At 55.2% G+C, this 16241-nt stretch overlaps 1 protein-coding gene across 3 annotated transcripts in view; it reads right to left on the reverse strand.

Annotated features, from left to right (window-relative positions):
* PTPRG (protein tyrosine phosphatase receptor type G) overlaps positions 1–16241 on the reverse strand; it is a 643070-nt gene that overhangs the window by 69296 nt on the left and 557533 nt on the right. For 2 of the 3 annotated variants that reach the window (XM_036430672.2, XM_036430670.2), the window contains exons 10-13: positions 15590–15698; positions 11996–12045; positions 9644–10418; positions 174–306 (exon numbers count right to left, since the gene is read on the reverse strand). In XM_036430672.2, the coding sequence (XP_036286565.1) occupies positions 174–306; positions 9644–10418; positions 11996–12045; positions 15590–15698 (1067 nt within the window). The remainder of the gene's footprint in view (positions 1–173; positions 307–9643; positions 10419–11995; positions 12046–15589; positions 15699–16241) is intronic. The other variant, XM_036430671.2, reaches the window with a different exon arrangement.

A 16241-nucleotide genomic window follows, 5' to 3' on the forward strand; every position in this document is an offset into this window, starting at 1 on the left:
AAGCTGCTCTCCCAGGTGTTGAGGGGAGCAGCTCTCCAGCTGCCTCTCCTTTCAGAGCGAAGGGGCCATGGGCTTCTGCTCCTTCCTAACCCCCAGGGCAGCTGCTTCCAGCAGAAACCGCCCCCTACCCCCGCCCCCCTTACACACACACACGTGCTGCCCGGCTCACTCACCTCCAGTACACCAGCACGGCGATGAGCAGGATGAGGCACACGAAGGTCAAGGCGGACACCACAATCAGGGGGATGATCCACTCCATCCTCCCCGGGGAAGGCCGGCTTATCATCCCCGAGGTGTTCTTTTCTGCTGCGGAGAGAGACCGTGCCAGTTAGAGGACGGGCCGGCAGAGGGGGGCGCCAGTGCGGCCGCGTTCTGCTCCGGGGCGGGTGCCCACACAGGCCTGGGCTCCCACAGGAGGGGCACCTGCATGCAGCCCACACCACGTCCTACTGAGCCCACCCACACTTCCTGCAGGCGGCACCTGCACCACAGGCGGGATGGGTTTGCAGGTAGAGTTCAAGGTGGTGGTAAAGGGAGCTGTGGGGAAGGGCACCCCACTTGGCTGCAAGCACGTGGCTGAGCCAGAGCGGCCTGGACCCCGAGGCGGCGTGGAGCCTGCAGGCAGCACCACCCTCGCCTCTGGAGGGGCCGGCGCCCCGGGCAGGAGAAATGGCAGGGCGGCTTTGCTGCCTGAGCCGGCTTTGAAGACAATGGTTATCAATATTCTCTGGGAGCTCAGCAGCCATCACCCTTCCCCTATAAGAACACCCCAATTCTGCATTGGGGAGCAGCTTCTCCCTAACTTAAGGTGACCAGATTTTCAACAATTTGCCAAAAATCGGGACTTTTTTAAAACGCCGCAGGACGCGGGACGAATTGTTAAAAAGCGGGACGTCTGGTCACCTTACCCTAACAGTCAGGGAGAGGCCCCCAGTGTCCCCACCGAGGCGCATGTGGCTGCAGTGATGACAAAGTGCTCCCGCCCTGGGACCTCAGCCTCGGGGTCTGCGCAGCACCCAGCCCAGCAGGAGCCCCCACCCCGGTGGCCTTCAGTCCTCAGCACCCAGAGCCCTGAAGCTCCCGTCTCTGCTCAATCCAGCTTCTCCAGCTCTGCCTTTGATTGCATCCCCCTCCCCCAAGCTCCCGCAAGCTCTGACCTGGAGGACGCCCTGCCCACGCTGCCCAGCAAGCCCGCCTCGGAGCAGTAGCCAGCGAGGGCTTCACAGGGGGGCGAGCCTGCTCTGACCTGGCAGCGCCTGCCTGTCTCGGGCCCAGGAGCCTTGGGGAGAGCCGGAGCCGCGGGGAGAGCCGGAGCCCCGGGGGAGAGCCGGAGCCCCGGGGGAGAGCCGGAGCCCCGGGGAGAGCCGGAGCCGCGGGGAGAGGAGCCCCGGGGAGAGCCGGAGCCGCGGGGAGGAGAGCCGGAGCCTCGGGGAGAGCCGGAGCCCCGGGGGAGAGCCGGAGCCCCGGGGAGAGCCGGCTCTCGTGTGGCGTGGGCAGGAGCCTGGCAGCCCCCAGGTGGCCCGAATGGAGCGCAGGTGTGGTGCGGGGCTGGGGGAGCGCAGGGAGCAGAGGCGAAGGTGGGAGGTGGGTGGCGAGAAAGCAAGGTTAACTTAAGGTACCAGATGTCCTGGTTTTTAACAATTTGTCCTGCGTCCCGCAGTGTTTTAAAAATTCCTAATTTTTGGAAAGAATCGAGACTTTTTAAAAACGACACGGGACACGTTGTTAAAAATCGGGACTGTCCCGCCAAAAGCGGGACGTCTGGTCACCTTAGGTTAACTGTGACCTCGGAGAAGCCGCTGGACACACCCAGAGCCGCCGGGGCTGTGTGCGCTCGGCCAGGACCCTGCGCTGGGAAAGCGAGGCCAGCCTCCAGCCTCCTCCAGCGGAGTCCCTGGCAGGACGGCCGGGAGGGAGGGCTCATCGGGCCAGTTTCTGAGCGAGAGAAGGTGGGCACAGAGAGGGGCGGGGGCCTGGGGAGCACAGTTTTAGAGGCCAGGCTCCGGGGTACGGGAGTGAGACACAGCCTCCACCGGTTCCCTGGAGCGCAGCCGGCCTGGGTCCCCTCCCTCCTCTCCTGCGGGGCCCTGTGCGCAGGCAGCGCCCATGTCTGCCCGGCTCCCGGGGAGGAGGCCGGGCAGGTGGGCACACCCAGTGAAACCACAGAGAGCCCGCCACGCTCCTACCTGCCTTCCTAGGGGGGCGGCCGCTCCTCCGCACCCACAGCTGCACACGTTTTGCTAGGCAGCTGCAGGCACACCTCGCAGGCAGACCCCCAGACTAAGGGAGCATCACAATAAAGCGAGTGGCAGTCTTCCTGCTGGCGGAGAGTCTTGCTTTCAATTTGTAAAAAACACGGTAACCTTGGAGAGCTACGAAGGGAATCGCACAAAAAGAGTCCGGCCTGTATTTGCCAAGCCCTACTGTGTGCAGGGCCTGGTGCTCGGGGCTGTGGAAGCAGCAGAAAGACCGGGGGATGGGGGGGGGGGGCAAATCATTTAAAGGGGGAGGAGCAGACACAGGAGCGAACAATTAGAATAAAGAGAAGGGGGAACAGCTGCTCCAGCCCAGGGACTCTGGAGGGGCTCCCTGACATGAGGATGAGATCTGGGGGTGAGCCAGGCCAAGGGTGGGAGGAACGGGAGGGACGGGGTGCAGACAGAGAACTAAAGGGGTGGGCGTATGAGAACGAGGAAAGGGGGCCAGCTGAGAACCGGAGGCCACGCCTGCCAGGGCTTTGCTGGCTGAATTAAGAACAGGGTCAGTCCCAGGGCAATGGAAGCATCCACTCTCCCTCTGGGAACCCTCTCATAGCAAAGCTCTGGGGAGGCGCCAGGGAATCAGCTGCAGATGGAAGAATTCGCGGGGCCCCAGCAGGGGGAGCCAGACAGATGGGCAAGACCGGAGCTCCCGCACAAGGAAAATAGAGCAGGAGGCTGACGCTGACGCTGACGCTATAGGCCATGCCTCCAGTGACCTCAGATTCCACCCGGGAGGGCCTTGCTTCCCTGAGGGACCCCCAGGGTCACATCTCCTCTCCAGCTCTGTACACTGCAGGGTAGACGGTGGGCAGGGGGCCGAATGCAAACCCCACGTCCTACTCATCTTCCCACTGAAAAGGGCTCTCGGCCCAAACAGTCCCTTCACAGGGACATCTCTCTCTGTGGGGTGCACATCTCAGTCCCTTCACAGGGACATCTCTGTGGGGTGCACATCTCTGCGGGGTGCAGATAAGGGCTGCTGCTGGGCCAGTGGGGCCGGGACTCCCCACCGAGAGCACCTGCAGGGGGAGGTAAGAGACCGCCCCCTCCCCGCCCCGTCCAGACAGCTTCCTTCCTCCAGGTTCCATTTCAGAACCCAGTCAAGTGCCTGCACTCTGCCTTTTAAAAAAACTTTAAAAAAAAGAAAAGAAAAACAGTTTTCAGTGGCATATGTCATCGCTGAATTAATGCTGCTTGCCTTTTCCTGGCTTGGCTCCCGGCCCAGTCGCAGCGCATGAAAGCGAGTGCACGGCACCGGGGGTGCTGCGGGCGGGGCGTCAGATGGACCCCCTGACTCGCTGCCCGCGCCGCGGGGAGGGCGGCTCCCGGGCAGGACAGCAGCCCGACGTGGGCAGGACTAACAGAGCATGGTGCCTGCGGGCCATGACCCACTGACCCAGTGCGGGATGCAGGGTTCCTCCCATTTTCCAGAAAGAGCCAGAGCTGGACAAGCTGCCCATGTGCAGCTTGGCGGGCAACTAGACGGCATTTGTCTGAGTGAAAAACCACCCTCTTTCATGAATTACAGCGGCTACTTTTCACAAAAACTGTGGTAAAAACACACAAGCTGCCATTTGAACCCTTTCTAAGAGGCCAGCTTCTTGGTGTGGTGTATGTCCACGCTGCTGTGCAACCAGAATCTATTTTAATCTGCAAAACTGTCCCCATTATCTGCCCCCCACTCCTGCCCCAGCCACCACGCTACTTCCCGTCCCTGCGACGGACTGCTCTGGGCACCTCGGGGAAGTGGAATCGCATGGACTTGTCTTTCTGTGACCGGCTCGTGTCAGCGTGATTTCCTCACGGCTCACTCACACTGTACACAGCATGTGCTTTTTTAAGGCAGGGCAACATCCATTAGAATCTAATGATGAGACATACGTCCCACACTGTGTCTATCCGCTCATCCTTCCGGTGGGGGGCGTCTGGGTTGCTTCTACTCGCTGGCAAGGTAAAGACTGCCGCTAGGAGCACCCGTGTCTCTCCAGGACCCGCCTGCCATCCTTTTGGGTGGGTGGACGCCCTGAAGTCGGATCGCAGGTGGCTCTCGTGTTGATTATTTGAGGAACCACCACGCTGTTTCCCACAGTGACTGCACCACCCACATCCCTGCCGACAGCGCACGGGGCTCCAATCCTCAACGTGCTCACCAGACGTGTTACTTTCCGTTTTTGCGTTTTGATAGCAGCCCCATGACTGGTGGGGGTGGGGGAGAGAGGGGTTTAAAAAGCGGCCGCTTCTTTCAGGGGCCGTGGCCTTTGTCTGGATTATACTCTCGGGCCCTGACATTCACTAAGCCACTGCTGCAGAGACATGACTGTCAGGGACGAATACACACACCCTCACCCTGCGACAGGGCCCTGGTTCCAGGGTCCCATCACCCGAGCGGGATCAGAGCCCCATGTTCCCATCCCCACCCTCTCCGGAGTCCTCGTGAACCCCGCTCCTGACATCCCACGGGGCCACTCCATCACACTCAGCCAATCAACCGTAGTCCGGCATGTCTACTTGACGAGGTGCTGCAAAACGAGGGTGTCCGGTAACTTCCAGGCTGGTCCCGACCCACCCGGGCGCAGATGCAGATGCTCTGCCATCAGACTGATGAGAACTGCGTGCCAACGCTGCAGGTCAAACACCCCTCACCCCGCGCTCCTGGCTGCGCCCCGAGACCCCGCGCTCTGCACTCGCCTGGGTTCCCACACAGTGAAGACATGCAATCTGCCCCCAGCAGGGGTGGGAACTGGGAGGAAACTGAGCCACACTGGCCCCGAGTGGCCCCCCAAACACGCCAGGCTGGCTCCTGCTCGTGCTCCCAGGAAGCATCTTCCCCAAAGGGAGCTGGCCAACAGCACTGGCCCAGCTGAAACATCTCCCGGGGTGATCACTAAGGGTCTGCGGGGTTAGGTAAGGGAGGTTGTTGGTTTCCCCCCTCTCTCCAGGGACCTGGACCACCACTTGTCTTCGGCCTTGCATGGACGACGCTTGTTTTCCCCCATCAGCTTCTCGGCAGAGGAAACTTTCTGTTAGGCCTGTGAGTCAGGCTCTCCACCGCGGCCCTGCAGACACTCCAGACGAGGAAGTCTGTGCCATGGGGACTGCCCTGCACACTGTAGGGTACAGCCGCCCCTCCCTTGGGGACCCCCAAAACGTTCCCAGATGTTGCCACATGTCCTGAGGGGGCGGGCGGGGGGGGGGGCGTCATAGATGGTTGGGAACCTCTGCCATAACTCCTTTTGTGAAGCACACATTCAGATGTTCACTGAGTAACGAGCATTTCATCTGCAATGGGCCCGTGCTGGCCCCTCGGGGAAAAGCCTGAAGCAGTGGAAGGAGTCCATGCAGCCTCCCCAAATGACCCCTGGACTCGGCCTGTGTGAGCCCCGCCTGCCACGGGCTGTGGTCCAGGGCACCTTCCTTAGCCCCCGGGCCTCGGTTTCCTCACTGGCCCAAGGGCAGCAACGCCACACAGCCCTTGTGGGGGCGCTGTAGGGTAAATGGCACAGCCCAGAAGAAGGGCTACCTGGGGTGCCATTGTTTCCATAATCAGAGGTTCTCAGGAGGGTTCCCCAGAGCGGGAGAATGCCAGAGGTACCCAGGCTTTGCCCAGCGGAGCACAGGGGTGGCTGGGGCTCAGTGCCCCCCCGCTGGGGCTGAGAGCAGCACAGCAGCCTCAGGCTCTGACCAGCTCTGTCCGGTCTTAGCTCCTGAGCCAGACAACATCTCCCAGGGGCTAGGTGTGGCCTGGAGACTTTGCTGACCCCTGAGCCGGCCCCCTCCTTCAGCACTGGCTCCGGGGTGGCCCGGGGGAGCTTTCAGGGAGGGGGTGTTGAAACTGGGGCAGGATTCCGTCTGGAAAAAAGGTTTCCTTGATTTGTGGAGACAGAAAGGAAACCCTGGCACTAAGTTGGTGTGTGTGTGACGGCTCCTGCAAGGCACCCCAGCCCGACCCAAGAACGTTTGCCCATGCCTAGTGAATTTTGGGGGGGTGTCTGCCACATTCAGGCTGTGGCTGCGGACAGAGGGGCCATGTTGGATTCCCACGCAGCACACATCTCGCTGAAGGCCTCGCACTAAATAGATGCTGACAAAACACTTGGTGAGAGGCAGAGAGACTGCATGGAGGCCTCCAACCCGTCTGATCAGCTTCTAGGGCAGGTGCAACTATAGCAATCAACGCTACAGCCAAGAACCCGGTTCCTCCTGTTGGCACATATGAAGGGGGAAATAATAAGACAAAAATGAAATGGTTTGAACTCACTGAAAAACTGGGAGATGCTGCACAAAGAACTGGGTTTCTGGCCCACCAGGCATTCCCACTGGCGACACCCGGCTGGAGCTGAGCGAGGTGGCCCTCTGTAGGAAGGACAATGTGCCGTCTGCTTTGCCGCAGTCCTCACCACTCCCTAATGCCTAGCACCCAGCCCTCTTCTCTCACGGACATCACCTGTCTGATTTCTGCAGGTGCCCAAGTTTGTGCCATTTCATCAACAGAAAAACTCCTCTTCCTCCCTTTCCTTGTGAATTAATATACTAAAGCTACTCCTCCTCACAGGCCTTGAAAAGATGTTACCAAACATCCAGGGAATTTAAACAAGACTCTGGTAAAAACATAGTTTGTAACTTTAAATGTTAACACTTTTTCCCCCCACCTAGTAAATATTGATCGCATAGTTGTTTTTTACTTAATGTGAAGAAAAACACGTGGAAGAGATTTTTAAAAATGTCCTTGCAAAAGGTCTTTAAAGTAAGTCACAACTAAGATAAGAATGACAGTGATCTCAGTTTAAAAATAAATACCCAGTCCGAGGAGGCAGACAGGGGAAAGGGTGGGATGGATGGAAGCGAACTGAATGCGATTTGTGGGTTTTACCCTCAGCTTACATCCTTTCCTGACAAACAGGCGCAGACTTGGCTACTTAAATGAGGAGGGGGGAGTCGGTCAGCCATGGACGGCTCCCAGATCAAACCCGCCGGCCGCCTGTTTTTGTGAGCAGTTTGGGTGGAACTGATCGCCCCTGCTCAGTGCTGTTTGGTTTCCTCTGGGCGCCACGGTGGCGTGGAGTAGGCGCAACACAGACCCACGGTCCACAGACCCGGAAATGTCACTGTCTGGCCTGGGCAGGAAAAGTTGGCCGGCCTCTGGCTTATGCAATCACCACCCCACTCTGAAACCTGAATTGCCTGGAATTCTAATTGCCATAGAATTAGAAGCAGTTTAGGAAACAGCGAACCTTCCCACTACAACCAGGGTGTCCAGGGAGGCGCTGAGCTGCAGTGCTGGGGACGGAGGAGAGTGCTTGGATGTCGTGTTCAATGCCGGCTCCCTAGGGACCCGTCTTCCCATGCCCCCGAAGGTCCAGGACGCCTGTGAAATGCAGACCATGCTCTGCCAGCCCTCCGTGCAGAGCCTGAACTGCCTAAGCTCGAGCATCTGTTCCAGGGCCACCACTTGTCTTCGGAGAACCACGCTGGCCAGCCACCATCGCCATCACCACACCCCTCACCGTCACCTCCAAACAGGGATTCCAGTGTCCACTCTTGCGCGACACCCGCTCCCGTATAATCTCCGCACAGAGGCCTGAGTCACCTCCCCCAAAAGCTCACAGGTGACTGTCTTCTACGGAAATCCACCGCTACTTCTCCATCCCTTAGCGTCCCGTCCTCAGCCTGGCTGCCGAGCCCTTTCCCGCTCTGAGCCTTCCCATACCCCCCTCCTGACTGGCGGCCACACTGGCCTTCTGACGGCTCCCCGACTGCTCCGAGTAGCAGTGGAAGGTTCCCACATGGATCTCTGCATGGCCAGCTCCTTCTCATCACGGGGTCTCTGCTCAAACGCCACTCCTTCACCACGCGAGGCTCCACCCACGGCCGCCATGCCCACGCCGGCACCTACCACTCTGTGGAGTTGTGTGCTTGTTTACTGGAATATTCACTCTCCCCAGCCAGGACCTGAGCCCCAGAGGAGCAGAGGCCCGTTTTTGACCTGTGTTCTGTTCCCAAGGCCTAATTTAGGGCCTGGTACACATGGGGTACTCCGTAAATACTTCCATCATATCTCCCAGTCTAAGAAATTCGGCTTCTTCGCAGCGAGGCCTAGAGGGAATGTCACCGATCGTGTAGGATCGGCTTCAAACAGCCTCACGCGCGGCCTGGTCTTGCCTGCACTCCCTTCTGCATGAGCTGCTCGGCTCCGTCCCTACACCGTCCCCTACACCGGGACTCACTGCGGGCCCCCACGGGAAGCCGCTTTCAGAAAGGAGGCCAGCCAGCCCCGCTCCCCAGAGCACGCAATTCAACACATGAAAATTTATTCTAAGTTGTATCTTAACATACGAGATCTCAGCTTTAGATGAATTTTAATGTTTACAAGTGCAAAAGCAAATAAATATTTACCAGTTGCTTTTTGTGTGTGTGTGTGTGTGTTCTTATAACTTCCAAACAGCTTCGATGCAAAAAATTGTTAAACATCTTGTAGTCTGGCAAAAGGAAGGGCTTCTTATTAAGAAAACACCTCACAACAATAACAGCCCCTGATGCTCAAGCTTCCTCAGAGACGCCCGTCCCCAGAGGGTTCATTAACATCTGAACACGTGACAAAGCAAAACCGCCACCGGTCAGGGTGACAGATCTCATCCTCACGGGGAGGCCTGACCGGCCACGCCCTGGCCTCACCCCCTGGACCCTGGGCTCTGGGTGGAGAGCCCTGTTTCTCGGGGTGGGACCGTGGGTACCAGCTCTCCCCACGTGAGCCTCTCATCCGTTAGGTTCCATGTGAATGCCACTTCCTCATGGTCCCTGCCCTGCTCACTGTCCTCTCCCACAGCCCTCTTCCCTCTGCTCCCACCTCACCGCCTCCACCCTCAGCCGCCTTTCTTGGTCTCCACCCTCCTGCCTCCTGCTTCCAGGCGTGCACCCAGCTACCTGCTGCACCTCCGTCTCCCCTTCTGCACCGTGGACTTCACGGGGTGGGGCTAGGCTCCCCGGGGTTAGCAGCCGGCCCCGTGTCTGCCACCAAGCAGGCAGTCCGTCATCACAGGCTGAATAAGCGATTAAGGAATTAAATCTTAATGGATACATTTAATACTGATGTCATCTTTAGTCACTGACTTCCTCGCGCAGCTGAAATCCTCGGAGTTACTCAGAGGAAAGGAGATTTTACCAGGAACAGAGATCAAGGCAAGACTTACTCCAGCAACAGTGAAGAAGCAGGTTAGTCTTACTGGAATAAAACACACACACACACACACACACACACACACACACACACCTTCCGTCCTCGACATGGGCATTCGGGAACACTGGCATGTTCTGGATCTGCACTCCTAACCCAATTATTTTTAAAGGGCAAGACTCCCCAGAGCCCAGAGGAAGATGCTACCTACCTGGGTTGACAGTGATAAACTTGCTGTCCTCGGAAAAGCGGTCCCCTGCGGACACAGGCTTTTTAGATGGCAGCTCAGGGCTCTTGCGATCACGCCCTTTGTACGGCTCCTCGGTGGCTGTGGGGGGCACTTGGGTGGAGGTGACGGGCTCGGCGTCCAGGCGGGCACCCCTCGCGTCGTCGGGCTGGCCAGTGGGGGCGGCAGTGTGGTCTCGCTGGGGCCCGGGTATAGTCTGACGCCCCCGGTCCTGGGCAGTTCTCCCGGGAGACGAGGGCATGGGGGTGGGCTCGGCCTGGCTCCGGCCCTGGGAGGCGTGGGTCACCCCGCTCTTCTCCTTCTTCTCGGAGTCCTTCTCCCCCTCCTCCTCGTGCTCCCGCTCCCCGTCCTCACTCTCGCTCTTCTCGTCCTTCGTCCCTTCCTCGGCGCCCTCGCCGTCCTTGCTCGGGGCCGAGTCGCCGTCCGGGGCCGGAGAGGCCACGGCCTCGGTGGTGGCCAGGACCGGCCTGCCGGCCTGCTTGCTGGCCGCTGCGGCCGTGGGGAGCCGCGTGGGCCACACGGTGCTGGGGAAGGAGGAGATGCCGCCGCCGCCGAAGCCCAGGCCGGCCAGGAGCGTGCTGGTGACCACGGAGGCCACCGTCGCCTGGCTGCCGCTGGAGGATGGGCCCATCCCCGTCGCCATGGAAACGAAGGAGAAGGGGATGCCTGAGGATGTCCAGGTCGAAGACCCCGAGCTGATGGGGGCCATGTCGGCCGAAGAGGCGGGAGACGCTGTGGGCTTGAAAGGGCCACCAGGGGGCGGGAGAGGGAGGAAGAAGAGAAAGCAGAGAAGCGTCAGTCACTAGGTTGGGAGGGAGGATCTGGTTATGACTTGCAGAGGGTTTTACGGGTTTTTATTTCACTCGTGGGCTTCCCCAAGGCTCGGCGCCAAAGCTGACGCAGGTGAGCACCGTGGCCACCTCTGCTCTAATGGTTTGCAGTCCCTCTCTCACAGAGCAAGGAGGAGCTAGGTGCCCAAAAGTGAGGAGCATTAGATCAGGCTGAAAGACAGATATCAAATGAGCGGTCAGATGGCAGCACGAGCTGGTCAGCAGCTCTTGGGTGGCCCTGGATGGGGCGGGAGGCCTCGCTTTCTTATGTCTCTGGCGCCTGTGGACAAGACCCCCCTCTGGGATCTGGTCCCGCCACCTGACAGGGAGGAAGCAGAGGGACAGGGCAGTGTCCCCTCCATGCCCGCGGGGCGGGGCCAGCCTGCAGGCCTGGGACCTCTTCACAGCCCACACCCCACGTCCTGCACCCTTCAGAGCCTCTGGGCCTATCCAGGACAACAATCACTGCTCCATTTAACAGCTGCCAGCAATGTGCCAGGGCTTCCCACACTATCCATCCGGGATGGTCATCACTCCGTTTTACAGAGGAGGAAACTGAGGCACAGAGAGGTCCAGGGCAGCTTGTGTCCGAACCGCAGCTCACGCTCCCTGCCGTGCTAACCTGGTGCTCAGCCAGGCTGCTGAGAGCTGAGCTTACGGTCGGTTCTGACAGCCAGAAATCCGTTCAAAACAGTATGGCCAGGACACCTTAGATCTCACCGTTTTACCACGAGGTTTTAATTAGAAAACTTTGTAATTTAAAGAGGACCAAGTTAGCAGATTTGGAGTTCTTAAGTTGGTTAATGAAATGCCCGATGCCACACACAATGGGGCACTCAGTCCATGAAGTCAGGCAGTCCAGGCTGAGCAAAGACCCCTAGTGCGCTCTGAGCCTCTGTTTCCTGAACCATAATTGGGGAATAATGGTAACACCAATCTGTGGGAGGCCGTGAGGAGTAAATAAAATAATGAAATAACCTGTGCTTGAAACCCAGGAAATGCGTAGTCAACATTAGGCTATGGTTGTTATCATCAACAATGTGATCACTGCTATGATTATTAGTTGCACTAGAAATGGGAAAACTTAGATGTTGATCGAGGCTCTGGAAATTTGAAAATCCACATAACTGGGCAAATGACAACCTCTGGGAATTTCAGCGTCTGTCCAACCAAGGGCGTGGAGCAGACCTGTGCAATCCCACATCCTATGACCCTACAGATAATAAAGAATTAAAAATTATTTGTCAACCCATTTTGACAAAAATTATACTGTATAATATTACTGCTTTAATTCTGCTGCACAGCTTGTTTTTTTTAATGCATTGAATTATAAACAGTGAAAAATGTAAGTTTTTCTGTTTCTTAACTTTTTCCTGTTAAGCAGTTTCACAATATCACACTGCCATCTCGTGGTAACAGTTTCAACTGCATGCAAATTAACAAGCAGGACAAAACATTAACTACTTACAAAACATTCTCTACTTACCACTCCTGTTTTCACAATTCTGGTCCCTTGGAATATTCGAGTGGTATTAGCTGAGAAACAAAGAAATAACATTGTAAACCATAAATTTTTGGTTCAAAAAAACACAAACAAACAAAAAAACCAACAACCCTTACTTACAGACATAAATGTGAATTACATATAATTTACATGGAATGACATATCATTCCTTTTTAAATTTTTCTCCCAACAACTTAAGAAAGACAAACCCTTCTCAGACTCTGAGTCATTAAAAAAACACCCAGAGGGCTGCATTTGACCTTGGGCCATAATTTGCTGAATCTTGTCTTAAGCTATTAGTTTAACATTTTTTAAATTTGTTACTGATTTCTGACTTACTGAGGTAAAGCTTCATAGAGAAAAATGTACACGTCTTAAGTGTATAGTCCAATTAATGTTTACCCTGTAAACACCTGTGTGCCTACACCCACACTGAGTACAGGCATGACCCCCACCCAACCGGTCTGCCTGTGCCCCACCCATCAACACCCACCCCCTTTCCCAAAGGCACCCATACTCTGACCTCGGTCAGAATTCCCGTTTTGAATGTCATAGAAGTGGGATCATTACTTCATTGGTCCTCTCTGTTTTTTGTTTATAATTTCTTACACGATCCTTTCAGTGACTGCAATAAACATCCTAAATTTATTATAGTTTACCTTAAATGAGCACTTTTATTACCTCTTAAGAATGGAAGAAATATACAATTTTAAAAAAATATATTTTATTGATTTTTTTTACAGAGAGGAAGAGAGAGGGATAGAGAGTTAGAAACATTGATGAGAGAGAATCATCAATCAGCTGCCTCCTGCACATCCCCCACTGGGGATGTGCCCGCAACCAAGGTACATGCTCTTGACCAGAATCGAACCTGGGACCTTCCAGTCTGCAGGCCGACGCTCTATCCACTGAGCCAAACCGGTTTTGGCAGAAATATACAATTTTTAAACTACATTGGCCTACCTCACGTTTTGTGTATTGTCACATATTTTATTTCCATGTAAGTTTTAAAACCCGTTGTTGCTTTAAGAGGTCAAATTATTTTATACTAACCACACATTATTCTCCCTGGTGTTCGTTCCTTCCTGAAGTTCTGTTCGCCCATGTGTGACTATTATTGAACAATATAACATGATAACTTTACCATAACACAAAACTTACCACCTTAACCCCCTTGGGGTGCCCAGTTCAGTAGCATTAAGTAGGTCCACATTGCTGTGTAGACTTCTCATCTTGTAAACCTAAAACTCTGCCCTCATGAAACATCCCGGTCTCCCCACCCCAGAGCCCAGAAACGCCCATTCTACCCTGTTTCCGGAAGTCTGACTGCTCTAGCACCTTCCAGAACTGGAGCCATCTTTGTTGGGTTAATTTGCATAGTCACTCCTGAATGGCTGGTGGGTGTCGCGGAGGTACAGCCAACTTGCATATTTCTCTTTTATCAACGTAGATTACAAACACTTGATTTTTCAAAGTCCACACAGAAGCCAGCAAGCTCAGGGGGCCTATTAGTTAGGAAAGGCAGCTCTGTGAATCCCAGTGCCCAGCTGGAGCCCACAGAGACCACATTCAGATGCATGCAACTCGATCATGATGTGTGTGTCCAAGGTTCTCGCCCAGCCCGTAGCAGGCACCCACTCTGGCTTGCTCTCTGTCCCCAGGGCCAGAACAGGTCTGGTCATGGCATGAGCTCCCTCCTCAGCACAGGCAAGGGGCCAGTGTTCAGAGTCCAGGTGGACACGCGAGCTTGAGTTATTTGTGAGAAAATATAGCATGCTAACTTCAATTAGTTTAAACAGAAGGATGAGATAATGTGAACCTTAGCAAAGAACATTTAAATACTAAATGCAAGATTGTAAGGCTGGAAGGGATCCATGGAGGGCATCTAGGCTGGGTGTAAGGGGATATTTATAGTTGGTACCAGAGACACTATGCAAACTACTTAACAACCATCAGCCATGGCATTCCGGAAGGATGCTGTGAGGTCAGTACTATTAACACAACCACGTGCTGGACTGTGGAACTAAAGCTTAGAAAAGCTACTAAACATGCTCAGAATTGCAGAAATACAAAGTGTAGCTGGAACTCAAACTTGGGGCCCTCCCTCCAGGGCCCCAGTTCTTCCATCTTCAGTGTGCCTGCCAGTCACTCAGACGTCTGGTTAGGACTCAGACAACCCCCACTCCCCCCAGAAATGCCGAGGGGACTGATCCAGGAGGGTCCCGAAGGGGCATTTCTCACAGCTTCAGCCAACTCTGAGGCCGGTCCTACAGGCTTTCCAGGGCCCCAGAAAATGCTCAGAGTTGGCATTTTCCAGGGAAAAGCCTTCACCAGATACAGGACTTAAAACGGTGAAGGACCACTGGCCTGGTAGGAGGATTCCCTGAAAGGGAGGACCCAAGAGGAGGGCCTCATGGGGAGGAACTCGGTCTGGCCAAGAGAAACCCATGCCCTGGTCCCTCCACGCTGGCCTAAGCCCACATCGCAAACCAAGTCCACAACCATGGCCCACAGGCTGGCAGCCGGTTTTGTAAATAAAGTTTTGTTGGAACTAGGACTGGAATGGGGTTAGGGCAGTGAATGTCCACCTTTTTCATCTCCTGGCACACACAGCTAATTACTAACATTTTGCAGCCCATCAAAAAATACATTTTTGCCAATCTGACAAAAAAAAAAATAGGTGTAACTTTGATTCATTCACACAGGATGGCCATGGTTGTGTTGGCTGTTTTCATCTTTTTTATTTGACAATGTAAGGGAAAGGAGGTCAGTGCCCCTGACTCATTGCTCAGGTATTGCACTTTTAAGATCTCTCCTAGCACACGGGTTGAAAATAACTGGGTTAGGGCGAGTCAGTCAGAGTGGATCCTGTGGGAGGTGTGAGGGTCTAACATCAAATTCTGGTATGTTGCTCATGAATTTTTTCAACATGAATTTTGCTTTAAAAAAAAAAACTCCATTAAAATATCATGTGTTTTAATTACAGCGTTTTTTGCAGCCCTTTCAATTTTGCACCTCGGTGAATGCCTCCCTTGCCTCACCCCAGCCCTGGCCCTAGAACTTCCTGCCAGTCCCCCAAACCCACAGGAACAACTAGCCAGCTGGAAGGTGAGTGGTGTGTGTCTGGGCTCTGCTTCTAGGGCCACGCTAGATCCAGAAGGGATTCTGTGACCTGACACGGCCAGATACACCAGGACAGTAAAAATCACCGCTTAGCTCTACTTCCTCCCCTCAGGCTTGTGAAGCTCTAGAACAGTGTTTCCCAAACTTTTGACATATGTGCACCCCTTCTATAATTTTCATAACGCTGAGTACCCCTCTTACTCATGAGAGTGTAGAATTAGGCGCAGCTAAGCACGGTGCAGTGCATATCCCTACCAAACTCCAGTGCAATGCATATCCCCACCAAACTCTTCCCGCACCCCCGGGGTTACGCGAACCACACTTTGGGAAACACTGCTCTAGAAGGTGGGACTTAAAGCCCTACGGATTCCTGGGCCCGGCTTGTGTTCTGCCGCCCAGCACCGGAGCAGGACAAACCAAGCGCCAGGGGCAGGCTCAGGGAGCCGGCCTTACCTTGGAAGAGCATCGTCTGGCTGAAGTCGCTGCGCATGTCGTTCCGGCACACGGCCTGGACGCGGAACAGGTAGAGGCTGTCGGGTGAGACGTGGCTGATGGTGGCTTTCTGCAGGTGAAGGAAGAAAAGCAGTGAGAGGTGTGGAGGCCAGCACACGCCCACCTTCTGAGCCAAACCTAACGTCATGTTAGGAACCACGTCCAGGTTTGTGTTGCCACGGCAACAGCTGCTGGACAGGAGCTCCCAGGGACCGAAGGCTCCCTGTGGAAGGAAAGAATAGTCAGAGAGAACCTGGCCTGGGACTCTGCTTTCAACCCTGAAATCTGCAGGACAAGACGGGACCAAATCAGTCTGCACCAAATCAGTCTGCTTAACTGAGGCTTGGACTGTGTCTTAGGCCCCCTTTATACTCACGAGCCTTGGACTCCTTTCATCACTAATATCCCTGATAGACTGCCATCATGTACCCGAGGCGGCCTCTCGAATTACCAAGTGGACTGCTTTCCAGAGCCACGCCGCGTTTAAGCACCCGCAACAAGACCTCTGCATGGCTGTCTTTGCGTGTTAAGGTCCTCTCATACATCCTCCATGGGTAATGTGGGGCACGATACCAGGAAGGACACCTGGCTAAAGGTCAGGGTAGCCTTTTCA

Source organism: Pipistrellus kuhlii, unplaced genomic scaffold (assembly GCF_014108245.1).
Source record: "Pipistrellus kuhlii isolate mPipKuh1 unplaced genomic scaffold, mPipKuh1.p scaffold_m20_p_11, whole genome shotgun sequence".
Lineage (NCBI taxonomy): Eukaryota > Metazoa > Chordata > Mammalia > Chiroptera > Vespertilionidae > Pipistrellus > Pipistrellus kuhlii.